Consider the following 20097-nt stretch of genomic DNA (forward strand, 5'->3'; position numbering starts at 1 on the left):
AGATGCTGCCAGGGCTGGGTGGCTTCATGCTTGTCTCCCTGCAGGTGGAGGGTGCAGTGTGACATTCGGGGATGCCGGGCGTGGGCCCCACTACTTCTGTTGGGAATGGCACCTGTCAGTCCCTGGATCACTAGGTCCCCCGATCACCTAGGAGGTCAGAGGAGTGGACAGACGAGGCGGCAGCAGGCCAGAGCCGGCCAGCCGGGTTGTGTTAAGACACACAGGGTGTCCCTTACCGACGCACGTTGCACTCTGTTCTGTCCCCCACAGAAAGCGAGGACATGGCCACCAAGGAGAAGCTGCAGTGTCTCAAAGACTTCCACAAGGATATCCTGAAGCCATCCCCAGGGAAGAGCCCAGGCACACGGCCTGAGGATGAGGCTGAGGGGAAGCCCCCGCAGAGGGAGAAGTGGGCCAGCAAGATTGACTTTGTGCTGTCCGTGGCTGGCGGCTTCGTCGGCTTGGGCAACGTCTGGCGCTTCCCGTACCTCTGCTACAAAAATGGTGGAGGTGAGCCTGGGCTGGGCAGAGAGTGGCATTGGAGGAGAAGGGTTGAGCCAGAGCGTGGGTGACCTCCCCATGCCTGGCTTTCCAGGCTCCCACCTTCACCTCCCCCGGGTCAGCCTGCTTAGCCCCCAGCCCACTCCTCAGAAGCAGGAGATGAGCATGACTAGGAATCAGGTGGTGTTCTGTCAGGGTCTTACTGTGTTACCTTGAGCAGATCCCTCACCCTCTCTGATCCTCCAGTTTACCATCTCTGAAGAGTGCCATGAGGCCAGGCCGGAGTCTCCCAAGCCTCAGATATTCACACGCCCCCTTTGTAAATTCCCTCACAGCTCTGCACCTCCCCACTCTTCCTTACTTTATAACTTTTTTAACCTTTGCTTTTCTAACTTAAACCAAATGTAGTTCAAAAGCAAGCTTGGTTTCCCACCTTAAATGTAAAAAGCCAGTATCGTTTGCCGTAATGGAAAGGTGGTATCCAGGAAAAAAAAATACAGTGAAGATTTTTAAAATTTTTAATTTTCACTTTTTTCCAGTTTTATTGAGATAGAATTGACATAAAACCCTGTTTTAATTTAAGGGATACAATATGATTTATGTCTATATTGAGAAATGATCACCACAGTAAGTCTAGTTAACATCCATCACCTCACATAGTTACAGATTTTTTTTTCTTGTGATGAGAACTGTTAAGATTTTGCTGTCTTAGCAGCTTCCATTTTTTGTTTTGTTTTTTTCTGGCCACGCCGTGCGGCATGCGGAATCTTAGTTCCCTGACCAGGGATCAAACCCGTGCCCCCTGCGTTGGGAGTATGGAGTCTCAACCACTGGACCGCCAGGAAGTCCCTTAGCAACTTTCAAATGCACAGTCCAGTATGTTGTTACTGGAGTCACGATGCTATACATGACACGCCCAGGACCAATCTATCTTATAACTGGAAGTTTGTCCCTTTAGACCCCTTCACTTAGGTGAAGGTGTTTTTTAAGTGTACATTCTCTGTTTGGTCAGCTGGTTAGTTGGTTGGTCTGAGTTTTTTGGGTTTTGTTTTTTTACCTGTTGAAGGCTCTGAGCTAGAATCCTCTCCTGTTGGAGAAGTTCAAGTTGGTCAGACACGATGGAGACTTTCTTGCTGACACAGTAAGAACTGGTAGTAAGAACTCACTCCCAGCTCCTCGTGGCGGCCCATGGCCAAGGGCTGGCGCTCCGGCAGAGCCGGGCATGCGCGAGCTGCTCCCGTCAGGAGAACCACCTTTCGGGAAATTCTGCCTTCGAGCCTGATTACTTAACCTTTTGTAGGTCTCAGGTGCCTCTGGGACTCTGATGAGTACCCTACACGCTCCCCAGAACAAAGTACATACACATAGACCCAAGTTGCCCACAGTTTCAAAGGGTTTATGGACCCGCTGAAGCCATTAGTGGACACCAGGTAGGAACCCTTGCCCAATTCTTTGCCCCTCCCTCGTCCCCTGGCTCCCACCCCCGGCTGGAGAGGCCCACCTCTCGCTTCCCATCACCCTTCCTAACAAGTTCTTCTCAGCTTCCTGCCCTGGGGGCCGGGGAAGGCTAGCTGAAGGCGTCAACGAGGCCCGTTTGAAACGGGTGTTAAGGGCTGAGCATTCCTTCTTCGGGTGGACGGATGTGGGGAAGGCAGGCAGGTGGGCAGGCACCGCAGCTTAAACAAAGGCTCAGGGACTTCAAGCACCTGGTAGATTTGCAGAAGGCAAGAGGGCACCCAGGAAGGGTGATGCCGGCTGGACAGGTGGGCAGGACCCGGAGAGGTTTCAGCCAGGTCCAGGAGTTTGGCCTTTACCCTCATGTCCCTCACCCATGCCCTCTGATTCCATTGGCCGGGAGGGCTTGGGAAGGAGACCTACAGCCTCGGCCCCGTGACAGCCGCCGCGCCTCACCCCACTCTTCTCTCTCTGCAGGTGCATTTCTCATACCATATTTCATTTTCCTGTTTGGGGGCGGCCTGCCTGTGTTTTTCCTGGAGGTAATCATAGGCCAGTACACCTCTGAAGGGGGCATCACCTGCTGGGAAAAGATCTGCCCCTTGTTTGCCGGTGAGTGTGGGACAAAGGTCACCTGGGGCCTGGTGTTCATCGGTTCAGCAAATTTTTATTGAACACCTACTGTTTGCCAGGTACAATGGAGCCTCATGCAGGCCGCGTGGCACCGTGCCTGACGCAGGTCACGCCAGCACCTTGTACACGTGATGCTGCTGCTCGTTCCACACAGCTGTTCCCGCCTCTCTGGGTTGTTAAAGGATAAGGGAGCCAGTAGCTTCTAAGCAGCAGAGGGTAGAAGAGAAGCCTTTCAGGAACCGTTCTGTCTGGCTTCAAGTCCCAATTCCTCGTTTTGCTAATTCTCGTGACTTTGGGAAAGTCACTTAATCTCTTTGTGCCTCAGTTTCCGCAACTGTAACATGGAAATAACATGCTTACTTCAAGGATTGCTATGAAGACAAAACGACATAGCCATGTAAAAGTGCTTTGTACACATAGTAAGCCCCAAACCAGTGGTAGCTTTATTATTATTATAACATTTAGTCCTGTGCCTAGTTCCTAGTATGCCCTCATAAGATAATACTGTCATGATTATAATTGGCAGGGGTGGGAGAATGTGTGAGTCTGTTCACTCAGTCATCCGTGTAAATCTACCCATCCATCTATCCATTAAACCTTTCTTTCATTAAACTAGTCAATAGTTAGGCAATCCATCTATCCATCCAACCATCCTCCATCTACCCATCCACTCATTCATCCGTCCGTTCACCTACCTAACCTTCCCTTCAACCACCATCCATACATCCATCCAACAGAGTGAATATCCATCATTCCAACATCCATCCATCCATCTATCCATCAATCTATCCCTCTTTCATATATCCTTCGATTCATCCAACTATCTGATTTATCTAAGCACCCATTCCTTCACCTATCCATCCATCCAGTCATCCATTCATCCTACAGATATTTGCTGGTCACTGTTGAAGGGCCCCTTCTGGCCCCAGGCCTGCAGATTCCAGGGTTTTCTGGTTGGGGGTGTGGCTGTGGTGGGTCTGGCCTCCCTCTGATGCTCGTCTCGCTTATCCACACTTGCAGGCATCGGCTATGCCTCCATTGTGATTGTGTCCCTCCTGAACATATACTACATCATCATCCTGGCCTGGGCCACGTACTACCTGTTCCAGTCCTTCCAGTCGGAGCTCCCCTGGGCAAACTGCAACCACAGCTGGAACACGCCCCAGTGCTTGGAAGACACCTTGCGCAGGAACAAGAGCCTGTGGATCTCCCTCAGCACCACCAACTTCACCTCCCCCGTCACCGAGTTCTGGGAGTAAGGCTGGCCTCGCGGAGGACGGAGGGGGCAGGGGAGGAGGCAGTGGACAGCCCACTCCCTCGTCTTCTCCCCAGGGATACGGGAGCCACTCTCTTGGGGCGGGGTGGGCGGAAGGAGGGGTACAGATCTGGAGATAAATCCATGCCTTTGGTCTCAGACAGGCCTGGACTCGAACCTCAGTTCTGCCATTTTACTGGCTGTTTGACCTCCAGCAAGTCACTGCCCCTTTCTGAGCCTCAGTTTCTTTAACTGTCAAATGAGGGGAATGAATCGTTCCTACACCCATGGGATCTCTGTGAGGACTGTTTCCCAAAGGCAGGTATATGTTCTTATGTTGTCTGAAAATGATGTAGTTTTCTTAATGTATTTTAGAAAAAAATATAGTTAGCACATCAAACCTGTTTTTGCACAGAGAAAAATGCATATATGAAGCTGAAGTAGTTACTCAAGTCAAGAGGTGAGTAGCTAGCGTGAAAAATATGTTCAGTTAGCATTTGCCGGGTAACACCCATCCCCACATTCAAGCAGCCATTTATTTTACTTGGCTCACGGCTCTGCTGTTTGGCAGTTTGGGCTGAGCTTGGCTGGGCAGTTCTGGTCTTTGCTGGGTTTCCTCGCTAGTAGGTCAGCTGTAGGGCACCAGGGTAGCTCTTCTGGAAGTTGGCTGGCTATTGGCTGGGGTGCCACAGGCTACTGGTCCCTATGGTCTCATTACCCTGCAGGCTAGCCTGGGCTTGTTCCTAGGTGGCTCAGCATTCCAAAAACAACAGATGGGATGTCCCAGTGCAGGAGCACTTTTCAAGCCTCTGTTTGCACCATTTTTGTTAATGTCTCCTTGGCCAAAAACAACCACAAGACTCAGACTCAAGAGGTGGGGAAATAGGCTCTGTCTCTTTATGAGAGGAATGGAGAATTATGGGCATTTTTGCAGTTTTCCACAATAGAGTCAGTAACTGCTGAAGTATACGCATAGACCAAACATCAGAAAGGCAGAACATGGAGGCCTGAAGTTTGGGTAGCTCTTAGCTGACATACCGGGAAGTCCTTCTAACACAGTGCTTGGAGATGAATCAAAAATGTATTAGTGCATTGCTTTTCCTGCTCTCCATGAGCTATTAAATTGACTGCTCAGTAGTCCCTTCGATCCTGGAAATAACAGGTGAGGCCTTGCGTGGGGTTGAGAGCCAGGGGCAGGGGACGGTGTTAAGGAAGGGGGCGGCCCCTCATGATCGCAAGATGAGACTCCCTCTCTTTTGTGTGTGGATTTGCTGCTTCAAGGTGTCTCTCCCCCTCTTAGAACCTGGCCCAGGAGCAGGCCCACAGAAGAGGGAGTTCACTGCTGGCTGGTCCCAGCCGAGCGTTAGGACCAGGGCTGGGGAATCTTAGGCCAGAAAGGTCCAGTCGGCCTCACCCAGGTGGTCCACGTCCGTCTCCTGACACGCGGGCCTTCAGTATGTGCTCACGAGTACCCGGGCTCCTGGAACTGGGGCTCTTTTCCATGGACATATTTCCCTCTTGCAGACAAAAACCAATAGAGACACATCCCCCCCCCCTTGCTCCCCACCCTCTGGACAGCTGAGTTTATAGACAAAGAAATGCAGGTACTTCATTCTTCTCACTTGAATGGGGCCCGAGACCACAGCCCTGTCCGTTCTTTGCCGTGCCTGGCACAGCCTGACCACCTAGGGCCCTGGCACTCACCCGGCTACTCAGGTGCCCACCGGGGCCTCGTTGCCTCAGGCATGGTTTGGCTACCTGGGTTGAAACTCTTGTTCTGCCATTTCTAACTCAGGCAGGTGCCTTTTCCTCTCTGGGCCTCAGGGTCCTCAGCTATACTTGGGGAGATCATAACCCTGCCCTCCTAGGGTTGTAGGGCCGCCCTAATGGAACAAGTTCATGTATGGCCAGCCCTGAGAGCCTGCTTGATAAATGTGGGCCATTACTCCTAATTTAGTGTCCTCATTGTGGATAAAACTGCCCCCTGGGGACATTTGAAACTCAACTTCAGAGGGACTAAGAATGGCCCATTCTCAGGTGCCCGTATGGTCCCGCTATTACAAAGGGGCTGTGCCCTGTATCTCAGGCCCGAGGGCTCTTGGGAAGGAGCTCACGTGAGCCGGGAGGTCCATACCTGTGCCTCCTCTCCTGCCTGTCCCCCAGCCTGGGCCCTCCTGGGGGGTTCTAGGCCTCCTGCCTTCCAGAACCCCCGTTCTGAGTGCCCGAGCTCCCTTTCCTGAGCCAGAAGACATTGACAGGATTTATCTTTGGAAACATCCTGGTCCTGCAGTCACCTTCCCAATCCTCACATGGTCCACATAGACTCGCCCAGTCCAGAGAATGTCGGCCGCCCGCCTGGCCGCCCCTCCTGCTCTAGCCTTCGCACCCTCCCCTGGGCCCCGGCAGGGTTCTGTGAGCCCACCTGAACATTCACGCATAACCTTCCCTCTTTAGAAGCCTAGGGAGGACTGGGGTCCACAGAGGAGAGGAGAGGACCTTCCTGCCACCCGTGAGAGTGGAGAGGCTGAGGCCACCTGCCTTCAAGGGCCTTCCCTTCTCTTGGGCATGAAAGAGGGGGAGGGAACGAGAACTCGTGTGGAATAACTGACTCCCGTGAGTATCGTCCCAGGGACTTGCCCCTGTCATTTCGTCCCGTCTTTGCAGAGGCCCTTTAAGTAGGGAACATATCTAAGAATCATCCCAAACTCCTTTCTGCCTCAAACCCCACATCCAATTCGCCGGTCCTCTTGGCTCTCCGTTTAAAGCATATCCAGAGCCTAGCCCCCCTCCCCACCTGCACTGCCGCCCTTCCCCCACAGGACCCCCTCATCCCTCTCCCGGACCCAGCATGGCCTCTTATTGCTCTCTCCACCTTACCTTTGCATCTCTGCAGTCAGCTGTGAATCCAAACACGTCATTTCTCGGCTTAGAACCCTCTCGTGGCTTTTTCCATGATCATCATCTTGCCCAGCCAGGGAGGATTAAGTGAGTGTTTCAGCACTGAGTAAGTGCTCACTGAGTGCTGATTCTTATTCATTCCATGTTTGCATCCACCTGGCTGTGTAGCTTGGAGCAACAAGTCACTACCCTTCTGGCCTCATTTCCCAATCTGCAAATGGAGGGGCCATGTGCGCTGGGCTTTGGGGGATGAGTAGGAGGCCACTAGGCTGGAAAAGAGAGAGGGAAAGACATCCTGGACAGAAGGAACAGCCATGCTGAGGCTCAGCATTCGTAAAACACATGAGTAGCAGTGAGTCATTGGTTTGGCCGGAGGATAGGACACATGGGGCCAGGGAGAAGGATGGAGGCCTTGGATGTTAGGCAGATAAATTTGGGCTTTGTTCTCTAAGAGGGGGAGCCACGGAAGCTAAGGAGGAGGGAAGGGGAGTCATGGGATTGAATTTGTGTTTTCTAGACTTACTCAAGGAACACACTGGTGAGAGAGAGGCTGGGACATATATTAAGTGCCTACTGTATACAGAGCCTCAGAGGGCTCAGCCCTCAGTATGTGGGTTCCCTTTAAGGTGACACTTAGCTTATATGATTTCCCCTGAAAATAGCCACCAGCCCAGCAGTGACTAACTCTGGGATCTCCACTGAGGGAGAATTGCTGGGAATTGACTGAGGTGTCGCTGGCCGGTACCCACTGGGCTGCTGAGCAGTAAGCATCCTCTCCAGGCTGGTCTCCGGGCCCCTCGAGCCAAAGCCCAGCCCCGGCCATCACTGGCTTCACCTCTCTCATCTGCACCAGACACGCGGGCCCCTGAGCTGGCCCTTCTTTCGGCAAAAGAGGCCTGACAGTGCTCGGGAGCTACCTGGGGTTCCAGATAACAAGACACCACAGAGCTAAGCCTTCTTCCTGGCTCTGGACAGGAAAGGCCCTGGTCAACCATCCCTACCAGCCCCTCTGCCCGCTCTGGTTTTACAAGAGGAGCTGCTGGAGAGCCACGGGCCATGCTCCTGTCTCCCAGAGCAGGGACAGTGACTCTGGCCCGGGGTCCCTGCTGCTTGGCCTCCGTGCAGTCACCACCTCTCCAGAGCTCAGAGGTAGCGTGGTCCTAACACCTCACAGCCTGGCTCAGTGTTAAAGAGCTAGAACAAGCGGTATGCTGACGATGGAGCCTCTGGGCGTGGCTTATTAGGTGGAACGCTGAGGACCAGAATGGTTAAGTGACTTACCCAAGGTTACACAGGCAGCTACACATAGCAGAGAGCTCAGCCCTGGTCTCCAGTACTGGACGCCACCTCCAGGGTCTGTGTCCCCACCGGCCATAAGTCCAGGGCAAGTCCACGGTCACAGGTAACATTGTGCCATGTGTGTGTGACCCCGCTGTCAGGTTACGCATGGGGTCTTCTCTTGGCCTGGGTCCCCACGCCTACCCCGTCTGCAGCACTAAAGCACTATCAGCGGGAGCTGGTGAGATGCCCTTCTCCCTTGAAAGCCACCTGGGCCCCTGAGACAGTCATTTCACACTGGCTTTATAATTTAACTCTGAATCGCTCTGTGAGGGGGAAGCAGAGCTTCTGCCCCCCAGTCAGCCTCATCCTTGCTCGCCCCTGTCCTGAGGTCACCTCAGTCCCGAGGGTCCTGCTTTGCCCCCAGCCCTGGAAGACGGGTGGGGCCAGATCTGGCTAAATGCCCTCCATCATCCTGGAGCCATGCCTTCCTCCCCGGTTCCTCCAGAGCCCCCTGGGAGCTCAGCACATATCATTAGACTTTATTAGAATCAAAGAAATGAGTCATATTTGCAAACAAGCCCTGCTCAGCCAATCTTCCCCTGCAGCTATCGGAAGGGAGAGACGGCGGAGAGAGCCCTGTGCGGCCCCATGCTTGGGGCGGATGGGCTCTTTTATAATTGTTGCCTCCGCCAGTCTCCAGGGAAGAGCCATCGCCAATAAATGGCTGGCCGGCAGTCAAAAGGAAACGATTTGGCCCACTCGGAGGACGTATTTACATCTCTGAGTGCCGGCTGGACGGCAGCGGGGCGGCCGACTCAAAACAGACGTCCAGGCGATTCTTTTTTGGATCCCACCCTGGAATGAATCATTACTATTCTTGGACAAGAATGCAGCTCACCTCTAGGTCTCCTCCTCTCTGTATGAGAGATGCAGGGAAGCCTGGGATGCTGGGGCCCCTCTCGAAGGGAAGCATGGTACCCAGTGCATGGGTGGCTGCTCCCCAGGGTGGGATCAGAAAAAGGAACCAGGCCTAGGGTTGATTTTTTTTTTTTTTAATCTGGGTAATTTCAGATGAATTACTGCACCTCTCTGAGCCTCAGTTTCCCCATCAACCAAATGGGTATAATTAATTTACTCAACTAATGTCTATTGAGCATTCACTGTGTGCCAGGCACTGTTCTGAATCCAGCAGTGGTCAAGAGAGACACAGGTCCTGCCTCCATGGAGATGACATTCTAGTAGGACAGACAGACATTAAACAGATGATACAAGTAAAATTGTAATATACAAGCGATGATAAGTGATGTAAAATAAAGCCAGGGCTGGGGAAGGAGAGTGACCAGGGATGCTTTTTACAGTGGGTGGCCAGGAAAGGCTGCCCTGGTGAAGTGGCATTTGAACAGAGACCTGAAGGTGGTGGGGTGGCATGTCATGTAATGAGTGGCCAAGGGAACAGCCAGTTCAAAGGTCCTGAGGCAGGAGCGTGCTGGACCTGTTCAGGAAACATTCCAGAAGCCAGTGTGGCTAAAGGAGGAGGGGAAGGGGCCACGAGGATGAGCATTGAAATGGGACCGCTACACACGGAGCTTGTCCTGGACAGGTCCCATTTATGCCTATGGTCCCAGCCTCTTATTAATAGGCACCACCCTCGCTCTTTAAGATGTCTGGGTCTGAATGATAGAGTATTTGGTCACCTTATTCAGGGAGGCAAAAAGGAATGGGGCAGGTAGGTGGGAGCCATGGGGGTTGTGGAGCAGAAGTGGGGTGTCACCTGACTTGGGTATTGCCAGATTCTGTCTTAATCAGAACAGACTGGGGGTGAGAGTGGGGGCAGGAAGACCAGTGAGGAGGCTGCTGAAACAGCCCTGGGGAGCAATGGGGCCTGGACAGGGGTGGTGGCAATGTTGGGGCGATGTGGCCAGATTTGGGGTAACTTGTGCAGCCTCCAGGCGAGGTTAGGAGGCATTGGTGAGGGGCAGTGCACCATGGCAGTCCCTCTGGGGCACAGCACTCTACAGTGTACTGAGCACTCCCATGCACCAGAGGGAGAAGGGTCAACAGATCCTGGTCTGTGCCTCATGGCTGAGCCTGTGCGGGCCCGACAGGGAAGGGTCCTTCAAACTGGGTCCCTTCAAGAAAGGGTTCAGATGGACTCACACAGTCTCCGGCCTCCTCGGCTATCCCTGAGATGACTTTGGAAAGGATGTCGGTTACTTTGGCCCCGAGCCTACAGTGGGCTCTGTTACGACAACTGCTGTTTGATGAGACAAGTTCACTCCATTCCTAGAATGTCTGCATGGCCCCATGCGAGCATTTTTAAGAATTTAAAGTAATTTTTATAAAGGTGATATGAGCACGTTGAAAACATTCAAATAGTTTAAAAAACATATTCACTGCCAAGTGAGTCCCCGCACCACCCCCGCCCCTGCATCCCCCGGGGCAGCGACTGCACCATTGTCTTGTGTGTCCGCCAGAGTCTGCGAATCTGAGCACGTGTGCCCGCCTTCCGCACAGTGAGGCAGCCTCAGCACTGTTCTCTGTTCACTTATCTCGCCCCTGGGACGTCACCCCTTATCAGCACACAGGGAGAGTCCCGAGGTCTTAAGGGCTGCGCAGCATTTCGCCAGGAGCCTGCTCAGTGCCTGCTGGGCCCCGACCCATGGCCATCTGGATGGTTTCCAGTCATTTGCTCCCTCCGACAGAGTGGAGATGAATCGCTGGGGGTGGACCCTGTCGTTGGCCACACCTGCAGATGTAACTGTAGGAGAGTCTTAGGATAGAACCCCTGGGTCACAGAAAACGTGCCTTAAACTGTCGCAGGAGGGAACCGCAAAGGGGACTGCCACCAGCAGTGGAGAAGCAAGTGCGTGACTCAGTTTCCCTCTTGTGGCCTCAGTGGCTGGTCAGCTGCCCAGAGCAAGGCCGTGTGGCAGCCTCCCGTCCATAGTGGGCACCACAGGTTTGCCCAGCACGGTGGTGGGAGAACGCAGAAGGGCACCAGTGACCTGGCGCGGGCTGGGTGTGGTCAGAATTGGGGCTCTGGGGTTTCAAGCTCTTGGCCAACTTGCCCTAAAGGAGAAAAGGAAAGGCCGTCTTGTGACTGGGCACCCCCTCGGCATTGGCTGAGCCCCTGCTGTGTGCCTGCCGTGGTGTGTCTAGAGTCTGGTAGGCAAGACAGACTCTCACCTGAGGGCGACGTCCAGTGTGAGAGGGCGGCCTGGGAGACAGAAGGACGCTGGTCGTCCGGAGCATCATGGGAAGCCTCCCTGGAAGCACGGGGATGGTGTGCCTGGCGGTGGAGCGGTGCCTACCCGACGCAGCCCATTCACAAGGAGTCCTTGGCTGCTGCCCAGCAGGCCCTGGGCTTTCATTGAAGGCGCCGAGCTCTGGAGGCTGCACAGGGAAGGGCTTTTTGTTCTAAAGCTGCTGTAGCCGCCAAACCCACGTGCTTGGCAGGGCCCCAGCCGGGACACGGTTGGCCCACAGCCTGCCTTGTGAGGATGCCCCCTGCCCTGAGGCTCCAGTGACCCCTGTTGAAGCAAGGCCTGGAGAGATTCTTTTCAAAGCTTAGGCTCTGTTTTCTCTATTAACCAGAGGGGCAAGGTAGTGGAGTCCAGAGAACACTGGCGTTGGGAATCAAGACAGCCCGGGTGTAGGGTGGCAGTTCTGCCACCTGGTGGCTGTGTGTCCGTGGATGATTGGTTCTCCAAACCTCAGTTTTCCCCATCTGTAAAATGGGGCAAGTGACTTCTAGTCCTTGGACCAGATGAGATAAATTAGAAAAGCTCGTTGATGGAGCCCCTCGATGTCGGTGTGACCAGAAGAAAGGCCTCACTTGAATGCCAGTTGAGGTGGGAATCTTGGATTTATTCAAGGTCCTCGTGTTGAAGCTTCTTTGGGAAAAAAGGAAAAGGCAATGAGAACGTGTCCTGGGCCAGTGGGCCTTCCGAGCCCTGACCGTGGGGATCATCCCACAGACTAACTGAGAGCTGGGGATGGTCTGGGGGCAGGAGCTAGTATTCGTGTTTTACAAAAGAGGAAACTGAGGGCGAGGTTGCACGCCCCTCCTGCCTCTCGTCCCTGAGACTGTGGCCCTCGAACCGGGAGCTGACTCGTTAGAGGGAACCCAGCTTCTCCCCAGGGAGCACGAGCCCCCATCTCCTGTGACTCCTGTGACTTCGGTGGCAGTGGCCCTTGTGGACCGATGTCCCTGTGCTCGGCGTGGCTGCCCTTGGTCACTGCCACAGCAGTCGGAGCTCTGGGACCGTGGGGACACTTTCTGGGCATTAGGTCTCGTGGTCTCTCGGCTGCCAGCGTCCTGCGTCATCCCAACCCAGCTTCAGAAGGCTCCTGCCCCTCGGGGGTGTGTCTGAGTAGGTGTTGCGTGCGTCTGCCTCGGTCAGCAAATTTCTTGGACTCCGAAGAGCCAGGCTCTGCCATGTGACCCTGGTCGGGGTTGGTGGCTGCCTCGTGCTGCTTATCCTTCAGACCGTCCACTCACCTCCTTCTGAGCCCTTCACAACCCTGGCAGGGAGCAGGGGAGGAAACGGCACTACTTAGGTAGGTGTCTGGAGCTGCACTGGGGTCTCTGCGCCACGACAGTAACAACCGCTGAGGTTTACCGACTGCTTGCTGCCTCCCAGGCCAGTATCTGATACTTCGAGTGGGCTTTCTCCTAACCCTGTAAAAAGGTGTGTGAGTGGCCTACAGCCACAGATAGAACAAACACTCTGCCCCCTTGAGGCTTACCTTTTAGTGAGAGATCCAGGTAAGAAACAGGGGCGAGTACAATAAAAGAGGGACAGGACAGAGAATGTTGGGGGAGGGTAGTTGTTCCCATTTTAGAGATGAGGAGACTGAGGTCGGGCAGTTGGATAACTAGCCCCAAGTCAGTGGTTGCATGGTGGAGCCCCGTGGGAACCCAGTGTTTGGCCCACAGTGGGCACTGAGGAAGGGTCTGCGAGAATCAATCACACATGAATCAGCACTCGATTCACAGATGAGGAAACTGAGGCTTAGGGGTTTAACTTAACTTGCCCGAGGCCTGGCTGGGTAGAACCCAGGTTCGCCTGACTCAGGAGTCCAAAGCTATACCCTTGTTGGCCTCTCCCACGACTCTGTGACACAGGTGTTAACTATTTCCCTAGACCAATGGGATTCCACAGCTCGGAGGCAGGATTTGAGCCCCAGCCTGTTGGAATCCAGGCGTCAGCTCTCTAGGCCCCTGACCGGCCCCGTCTGACTTGTGGCTCTGTTTGCTTGAAGGCGCAATGTGCTGAGCTTGTCTTCTGGAATTGACGAACTGGGCGCTCTGAAGTGGGACCTTGCTCTCTGCCTTCTCCTCGTCTGGCTGGTCTGTTTCTTCTGCATCTGGAAGGGCGTCAAGTCCACGGGCAAAGTGAGTTGTGCTCCTGTCCCTCCCCTGCCTCATGGAGACCGGCCCCCATCTCCTGAGCCCCCAGGCCCTCCTGCTCAAAACCGGTCCTGATCAACCAGTCCTCCCAGCAAGTACAAAGCCCTGGTGTGTGGCATCTGCCCACCTCATGATGTAAATATCCCCACCAGGTCCAATTACAAGTTATTGATGGTTCAACGACCAGTTAAAAAAGTTCCTGCAATTGAGCTGTCAGCTCTCCTGAGCCTGCACAGGCTCCCACACACCCCTGGTTCCCCATCAGGGAGTGGGCAGCAGCGTGAATGTTAGCAGATAGCAAACCTTGGAGATGCCACTGATAAGGTAGCTGGTAACTGCATTGTTAATTACCAGCTTCTCTACGACCCCATGCACCCTTGTAGCCTCAACATCCCCTGGGGGACGACCCCATGCACCCTTGTAGCCTCAACATCCCCTGGGGGCTCGTTAGAAATGCAGACCTGTGGGCTGACCCCAGGCCAACAGAATCAGAAGCTGCCTTTGAACACTTTCCCCAGATAATCCAAATGCACACTGAGGTTTGAGAAGCACCAACTGGGATTTTTGCTGCTAAATCAGATTAACTGAATTATCTTACGATTTGCATTTCAGCTGGTAGCTAAGATGTTAGTTATTAAGGAAAGCTTTCACTGATGATTAAGTCGTTCGCTCATAACCAAAGTGTTAGTTGTAACTGAAGTATCTGCTGCTGTTTAATATATTACATGGTGACCAAGATGTTAGCTATTAGCAAAGGTGGTAGCTGATAATTAAAATGTTACCTTATAATTCAGGTTTTAGGTGTAGCGGTATATTGTCAATATGAAAATGTTAGCCTGTAACAAAAATGTTACCTGTTAGCAGAGCACAGCAATTACCTGATAACCAAGACACTGGCTGATATGACACCATAGTTTTTCTGATGACAGAAATCCGTGCAGAGGGTTCTGTTGGGATCACAGGTGTGAACCCAGGGCACTAACTAAGCCACAGCAAAGGTGTTGGCTGATCTGCCCTACGTGCCCCCCGTCTGTCATGCCCCAACCCCCGTCATTTGCATCTCGATAGGGGGAAAATCTCTTTAAGATCAAAAAGCCCTCAAAGGTCAAAAGAGTAAGTTAAGGTGGCATTTGAGGGACATCGATGGGCAGTGGGTGAAGTCATTTGGAGAAGGGGCCTTTGCTGTACACATTCACCCCAGACAAAGAGGCCCTTAGGCAAAGTCATGGATCTGAAGAGACCCCAACAGTACTCTAGGACACGCCGGGTAAGAGGTGGGTCCCCGGTAGTGGAGGCAGAATGAGCACGGAGGCCTGTGCGCCCACGCCCTCCGCCGGTTTCTCTGAATAGAGCCACCTGCGTGCGACCCTAAAACCCAATCTGGAAAGGAAGCGGGCCAGGCTTCAGAAATCTGCACGGGCACACCCCCGCTGACATCACCCACCCCGAGAGGCAGGAAGAGGGGACGTGGCGTATTCCCGCCGCTCCTTGGGACGCACGTCCTCCAGTCTTGTTCCATGTCCTCCACCGTCTTGTGTGCGAGCGGTTTCCTTACCACCTCTCTTTAAACAGTGAGGGAACTGGGCTGGGATTCCTTAATGACTTGTCCAAGGTCGCCCCTCCCTCTGAACTTCAGTTTCCTCATCCAGAGACGGGTGAGAGTTAAAGCAAGCTGTGTCAGCACCCGGCACAGTGCTCGGCACAGACTGTGCAGTAGGCGCCAGTCCCTGCTCCCCACGTGGAGGCGAGCCCATCAGGAAGCTCTGTGGACCCTGGTCCCGAGCAGTGCTGCAGACACACTTACGCACGCGTGCTTAGAGCCTCTGCCATCTGCCGGGCGCTGCCGTGGGCATGGGGCCCGGGGTGCACAGAACAGACAAAAATCCCTGCTGTCCAGGAGCTGACAGACTTGTTGGTTGCAACAAGGGGAAGGTGTAAACCATACAGGAGTCAGTTGGCCACAAGAGCTATGGAGGAAAACAGGAGTGTCAGGTGCAGTTTCAAGGGGGTTGGCCAGACAAGGCTCTCCGAGAAGGGCACTTTGAGGCAAGGATCTGAAGGAAGTGAGGGTGAGCCGTGCAGAGGCCCGGAGGTGTGAATGACCAGACCCTCGGGGAGCCCCCAGTCTGATGGAGGAGCTGATGTCCCCTAGGAACGGTGAGCAGTGCTTGAGACACTTGCTGGGGCCGGAGAGTAGAGTCAAAGCGGGTGTAGGGCTGCATCGGGGGCGGGCTGAGGGACGTGACTTGCTAGAGGTCCCCCTGCCCGCCCCCAGAGACGAGGCTCCAGGCCCCCAGGGGAGGGTGTGGTTCCCAGAACAATAGCAGGGCCTGGGCCAGCCGGGAGAAGCCAAGACAAACACAGTGAGGCTCAGTGGACTTCCTCAAGCCCCTCCGCCTGCCTATCCGCCCATCGCCAGCCGGGACTTCCAGCCCTGGCCACAGACCAGGCTCGCAGCCGCCATGGGGGCTGGGCCCATGGGCAGCAGGACAGCCTCATCCCGGCCAGGGCCTCGCTCCAGGGGCTGACCCTGGTGTGGCAGGGGGTGGAAGGAGGGAGCGCCGGGTCCTGGGAGGCTCAGGACCTGAGTTCAATCACTTCGCCTCTCTGGGTCTCAGTTCCCTTTTTTGTAATATTCAGCCTTCTGAGGGTCTGACACTTGGCCCCGAATTTGCTGCTGCTTCATTCATTCAAGAAATGGAGATAATGGCGGCAAATGCTCTGTGGCACGTGTGTGCCAGGCACTGTTCTCAGTGCTGATTATTACTTACTAGTTCATTTAATCTCCTGATGCCTGAGGTATGTGTGGCTCTTACGACCATTTTACAGATGCGGAAACAGAGGTGCAGAGAGGTTAATGAACTTGCCCAAGGCCACACAGTTGTCGTGGCCACACAGGTGGGATTTGAACTCGGGCAGCCCAGCTCCTAGCCTCAGTGCCCGTCGCCTGCTCTCCGCCCTCAGCCCCGTGCTGGCCTGATGGTCGTGTCCGATGCGAGTCCCAGCACGTAAGGTCCAGGGAGGTGACACAGAGGCCCAGATCCTCACACAGGAAGTGCAGCTCTGTGGATCCAAATGGCAGTTTGGTCCCAGACATGAGCACAGGCGCTGGCCTCTCCATCACCAGCCTCCACGGCAGCTCTTCTGTCCAGTGCTTAGAAACAGGCAGGGGCGGCCGGCAGAGCCAGACCTGGTTTGGGGTTTCAGCTCTGCCCCTATAGCCTACATGACTGGGGGCCAGTCCTTTTCCCCCTCTGAGTCTCGGTTTCCCCTTATGTGAAATGAGTAGCGGTACCCACCCCCCAACAGGAGTGCTGTGAGGACCCTCAGGACCTGCCCAGGCGCTGGTTCCAGACCCTCGGCCTCAGGTCTCTGGGCTGAGTGACCCACGCTGCCCAGGCCTTCTTCTCAAAGGAAGCTCAGGGCAGCAGGAAACAAGCCCATCTCCCCCTGCCTGGCCAGCCACCTTCTCCCGACCGTCCCTAAGGAATGAGGAAGCGTTGTCCTTGTAAGTTTCCAGGGCAGTTGGGCCACAGGGCTTTTGGGTCGAGGGCTCAGAGGAGCCACGGAGGTTTGCCAGCAAGAGTGGAAAAGTACCACATCCCGTGGCAAGGCCTGCTGGGCCCCCCCCAGAGGCCCATTGGTGGTGGCTGGCACCAGCATCTCCCACGAGCATCCCTGGAGAGTCACGGAGAAGTTGAAAGAATGGCTCCCAGGGGCTTGTTCTCAGCAACAAATTCTGCAAAATAAGGGTGTCTTTCCAAAGAGGCGGCTGGGTGGCATAACCAGGTGGGCTGTTGTGTTCTGGGTTTGGGGAAGACAGCGGACACGCACACACACACACAAGCCAGCTGGCCTGGACCACATCCCACCTCTGCCACCTACTGGCCCTGGGCCCCTGAGCAGCTGACGTGACCTCACTGGGCCTCCGTGTCCTCATCTAGAAAATGCAGGTGATAATAGTCCTACTTCTTCCAGTTGTGAGTTAACACGCATAAAGCTCTGGCATAGCGCCCGGCACACAGCAAGCGCTATATAAGTGCTTGTGAAACGAATTAAATACGTGGAAACAAGGGAAGCCACCCCCACCCCGGGAGGTGTCCTGTGTCCCTGACACAAAGCCCTCTGGCCACAGCCCGCACACCCGCCCAGCCCAGGGGGCCCTCAGGCTTTGAAGCAGCTGCCCTCCGCCCCGCCACTGTCAGCAGCCATTGTTCTCCGGGCCCTGAGCTAGGGGCTGTGGGCCTGTCGGCAGGAAGGGAGGAACGGCCTGCGGGCTGGTCTTCTTTCTTCTCTCACCCCTTCCGTGGCTTCCTGACCTGCCTCCACCCTCCACGTCTGCCTTCCGGTCCCTGGGAAATGGAGGGCTCTCTGCCTCGGGAGAAGACAGTAAGGTGGCTGGGGAAACTGAGGCCCGGGGGAGAGGGGCGTCCAGGGAGGGTGTGGCAGAGGCGGAAGGAGGGTGGCCCTTTCAGCCTGGGATCCTCAGGAGGACCTGCTGCTAGGGTGAGTGGGGAAGCCACCCGCTGGGAGGGTGCAGAGGTGCATACGGACCCCAGTCTGTGCAACCCCAGCTGACCCTCTCAGCCACTCCACCCCTCCCGCTGGCAGAGCTGGAGGAAACCTTAGAGCCCAGCTGGTTTGAGCCCCCCAACTTGGCAGGTGGGGAAATGGAGCCCAGAGAGGGGCAGTAACTTGCCCAAGGTCTCACAGCAAGCTTGTCACTGAGCCTGAATTCTGACCTGAGCCGTAGAGCCCTTGGGGAGTCCAGCTTCCCTCTGGTCTTTGGGAGGATTGAATGAACTGCCAGTTGAAGGGCCTTTTACTGCCGTGCTGTTGTCACTGGAGGAGGTTCTAGGCTGCCCCCGTTCTGCTGCTTAAATGCTGTGTGACCTGTGGGCAAGGGACAGACTCTCTGGGCCTCAGTTTCCTTGCTTTCAAGATGGGGTTAGGGCAGGACCAGGTGAGTGTAGAAGTCACTGCACTTGGATTAGCACTAGGTACACAGTAAGCACTCAGTAAATGCTGGCTGGTGATATTGACTGAAGGCAGCTGAGCCCGACAGGCCCTGAAAGCTTCCTTCTTTCCTTTTTCCAAAGCCCCCTGCTAGTTGTTTCTACTCAAAGGGATGGCAGCTGTCTGAGAACTGGGCTCCATTATGGCAGCTAGGCGAGGTTCAGGGCCCTATCACCCCCCCGTCGGTGTCTGTTACCTGCCTGAGTCCAGAAGTGCCTGGCAGTGTTCTGGCACTGCCCCCTCCCCCAACGCCACGGGCCTTTCATCCTGTTCTCGGTCTCAGTTTCCTCACCTGTAAAATGGGTGCATTGGCCATGCAGTGGTCCCTCCCCGGGCCCCTGGCCTCAAGGCCCTCAGAGGGGGTCAGGGGCTCTGTGAGCTAGTCTTAGCATTTCCACTGGTCACCACGGACTTTTGCATGTCCTGCACCGTGCAGTAAGATGCCTCATGCCTTGGCTCGGGGCTGACCCTCTGCCTGCTGGGTGCAGGCCTTGAGCACAGTGGTGGCTTGGAGAAGTCTGGGAGCCCTGCCCAGTCTCAGTTCCTTCTCCAGCAGCAGGTTAGCCAACGTACCGATTTGGGGGTGTGGTGAGCATGAAGTGGGCTGGTGCTGGGGAGGCCTGGCTCAGCCGGTGCCCTGCTGAAATAGCAGGATTTCACTGTCCATTCAGCCAGGCATCTTCGAGCTCCTCTCAGGTGTAAACCCTGCCTGGGAACTTCTTGTGTTGAAGAAGAAGTTGGGAAAATCCATCCACGAACTGAGGCTACAGGAGGTATGAAGGCTGGTACTTTCGGGACAAGAGGAGTAGAGAAAGTAGGGCCGGGCCCTTGGAGATGGAAAGGCCTGGCCCGGGTCATCTCTGGTCCCCACCTTGATTGACCTAGGCCTGCCTGGGACGTGCTGCGTGACCCAGGGAAGGCTGTGGCCTCCTGCACCCCCAAGGAAGTGGAGGCCTTCCCCATCCTCGTTTCCCCTCTCCAGAAGTTCCTGTTTGCTTCCTGCACAATCACATGGCCAACGACAGGCCCCATTTCTTGCTCAAGCACCTAAGCGGCCACCTAGGTGCCATGCACTGTTTTGACCACGTTGTGAGCCTCGTTCCATTGAATCCTTGCCTAGTCCCTTAATGAGGGCCTTCTATTACTCTTACCTCCGTTTTACACGTGAGGCCACAGGCCCAGAGAGGTTAAGCATCATGCCCAAGTTCACACAGCATGTGAGGGGACAGAGCGGGGATTTGAACCTACACTTACCTGGTTCTGAACCGTGAGTCATACTAATGGTTGTAACGTTAGCTGATCTGTGCTACATCCTGTGGGCCAACCACTGGGCATACACACTTAATAGTTTACTGTCGTATTGTGCATTTTCCTTCTTCACCTGCTAGAATGTCGGTTCCATGAGGGCAGGGATTGGTTCCCTGTATTTCCCGGGCCTAGTAAATATTTATAGATTTTTTTTCATTGAATCTCAGTACATCTATGAGGTAGGTACTTGTATTATACCCAGGTTACAGGTGAGGCACGTGAGGCCCAGAGAAGGTAGGCAGCATGCCCAGAGTCACCCAGCAAGGGAAGTATCAAGCTCCGCTCCAGAATGCCTGCCTCGGAGAGGATGTTCGAATTTAATAGCAGCAGGCCCCCT

The 20097-nt window shown here is 54.8% G+C and overlaps 1 protein-coding gene across 1 annotated transcript in view; it reads left to right on the forward strand.

The window, feature by feature from the left end:
- Positions 1 to 278: 278 nt before the first annotated feature.
- The window catches only part of LOC132526756 (sodium- and chloride-dependent taurine transporter), a 41358-nt gene continuing 21539 nt past the window's right edge, over positions 279 to 20097 (forward strand). The window contains exons 1-4 of the mRNA XM_060161064.1: positions 279 to 510; positions 2434 to 2568; positions 3610 to 3844; positions 13289 to 13421. Of these exons, the coding sequence (XP_060017047.1) occupies positions 282 to 510; positions 2434 to 2568; positions 3610 to 3844; positions 13289 to 13421 (732 nt within the window). The 5' untranslated portion in view covers positions 279 to 281. The remainder of the gene's footprint in view (positions 511 to 2433; positions 2569 to 3609; positions 3845 to 13288; positions 13422 to 20097) is intronic.

This window comes from Lagenorhynchus albirostris, chromosome 10, assembly GCF_949774975.1.
Source record: "Lagenorhynchus albirostris chromosome 10, mLagAlb1.1, whole genome shotgun sequence".
Classification (NCBI taxonomy): domain Eukaryota; kingdom Metazoa; phylum Chordata; class Mammalia; order Artiodactyla; family Delphinidae; genus Lagenorhynchus; species Lagenorhynchus albirostris.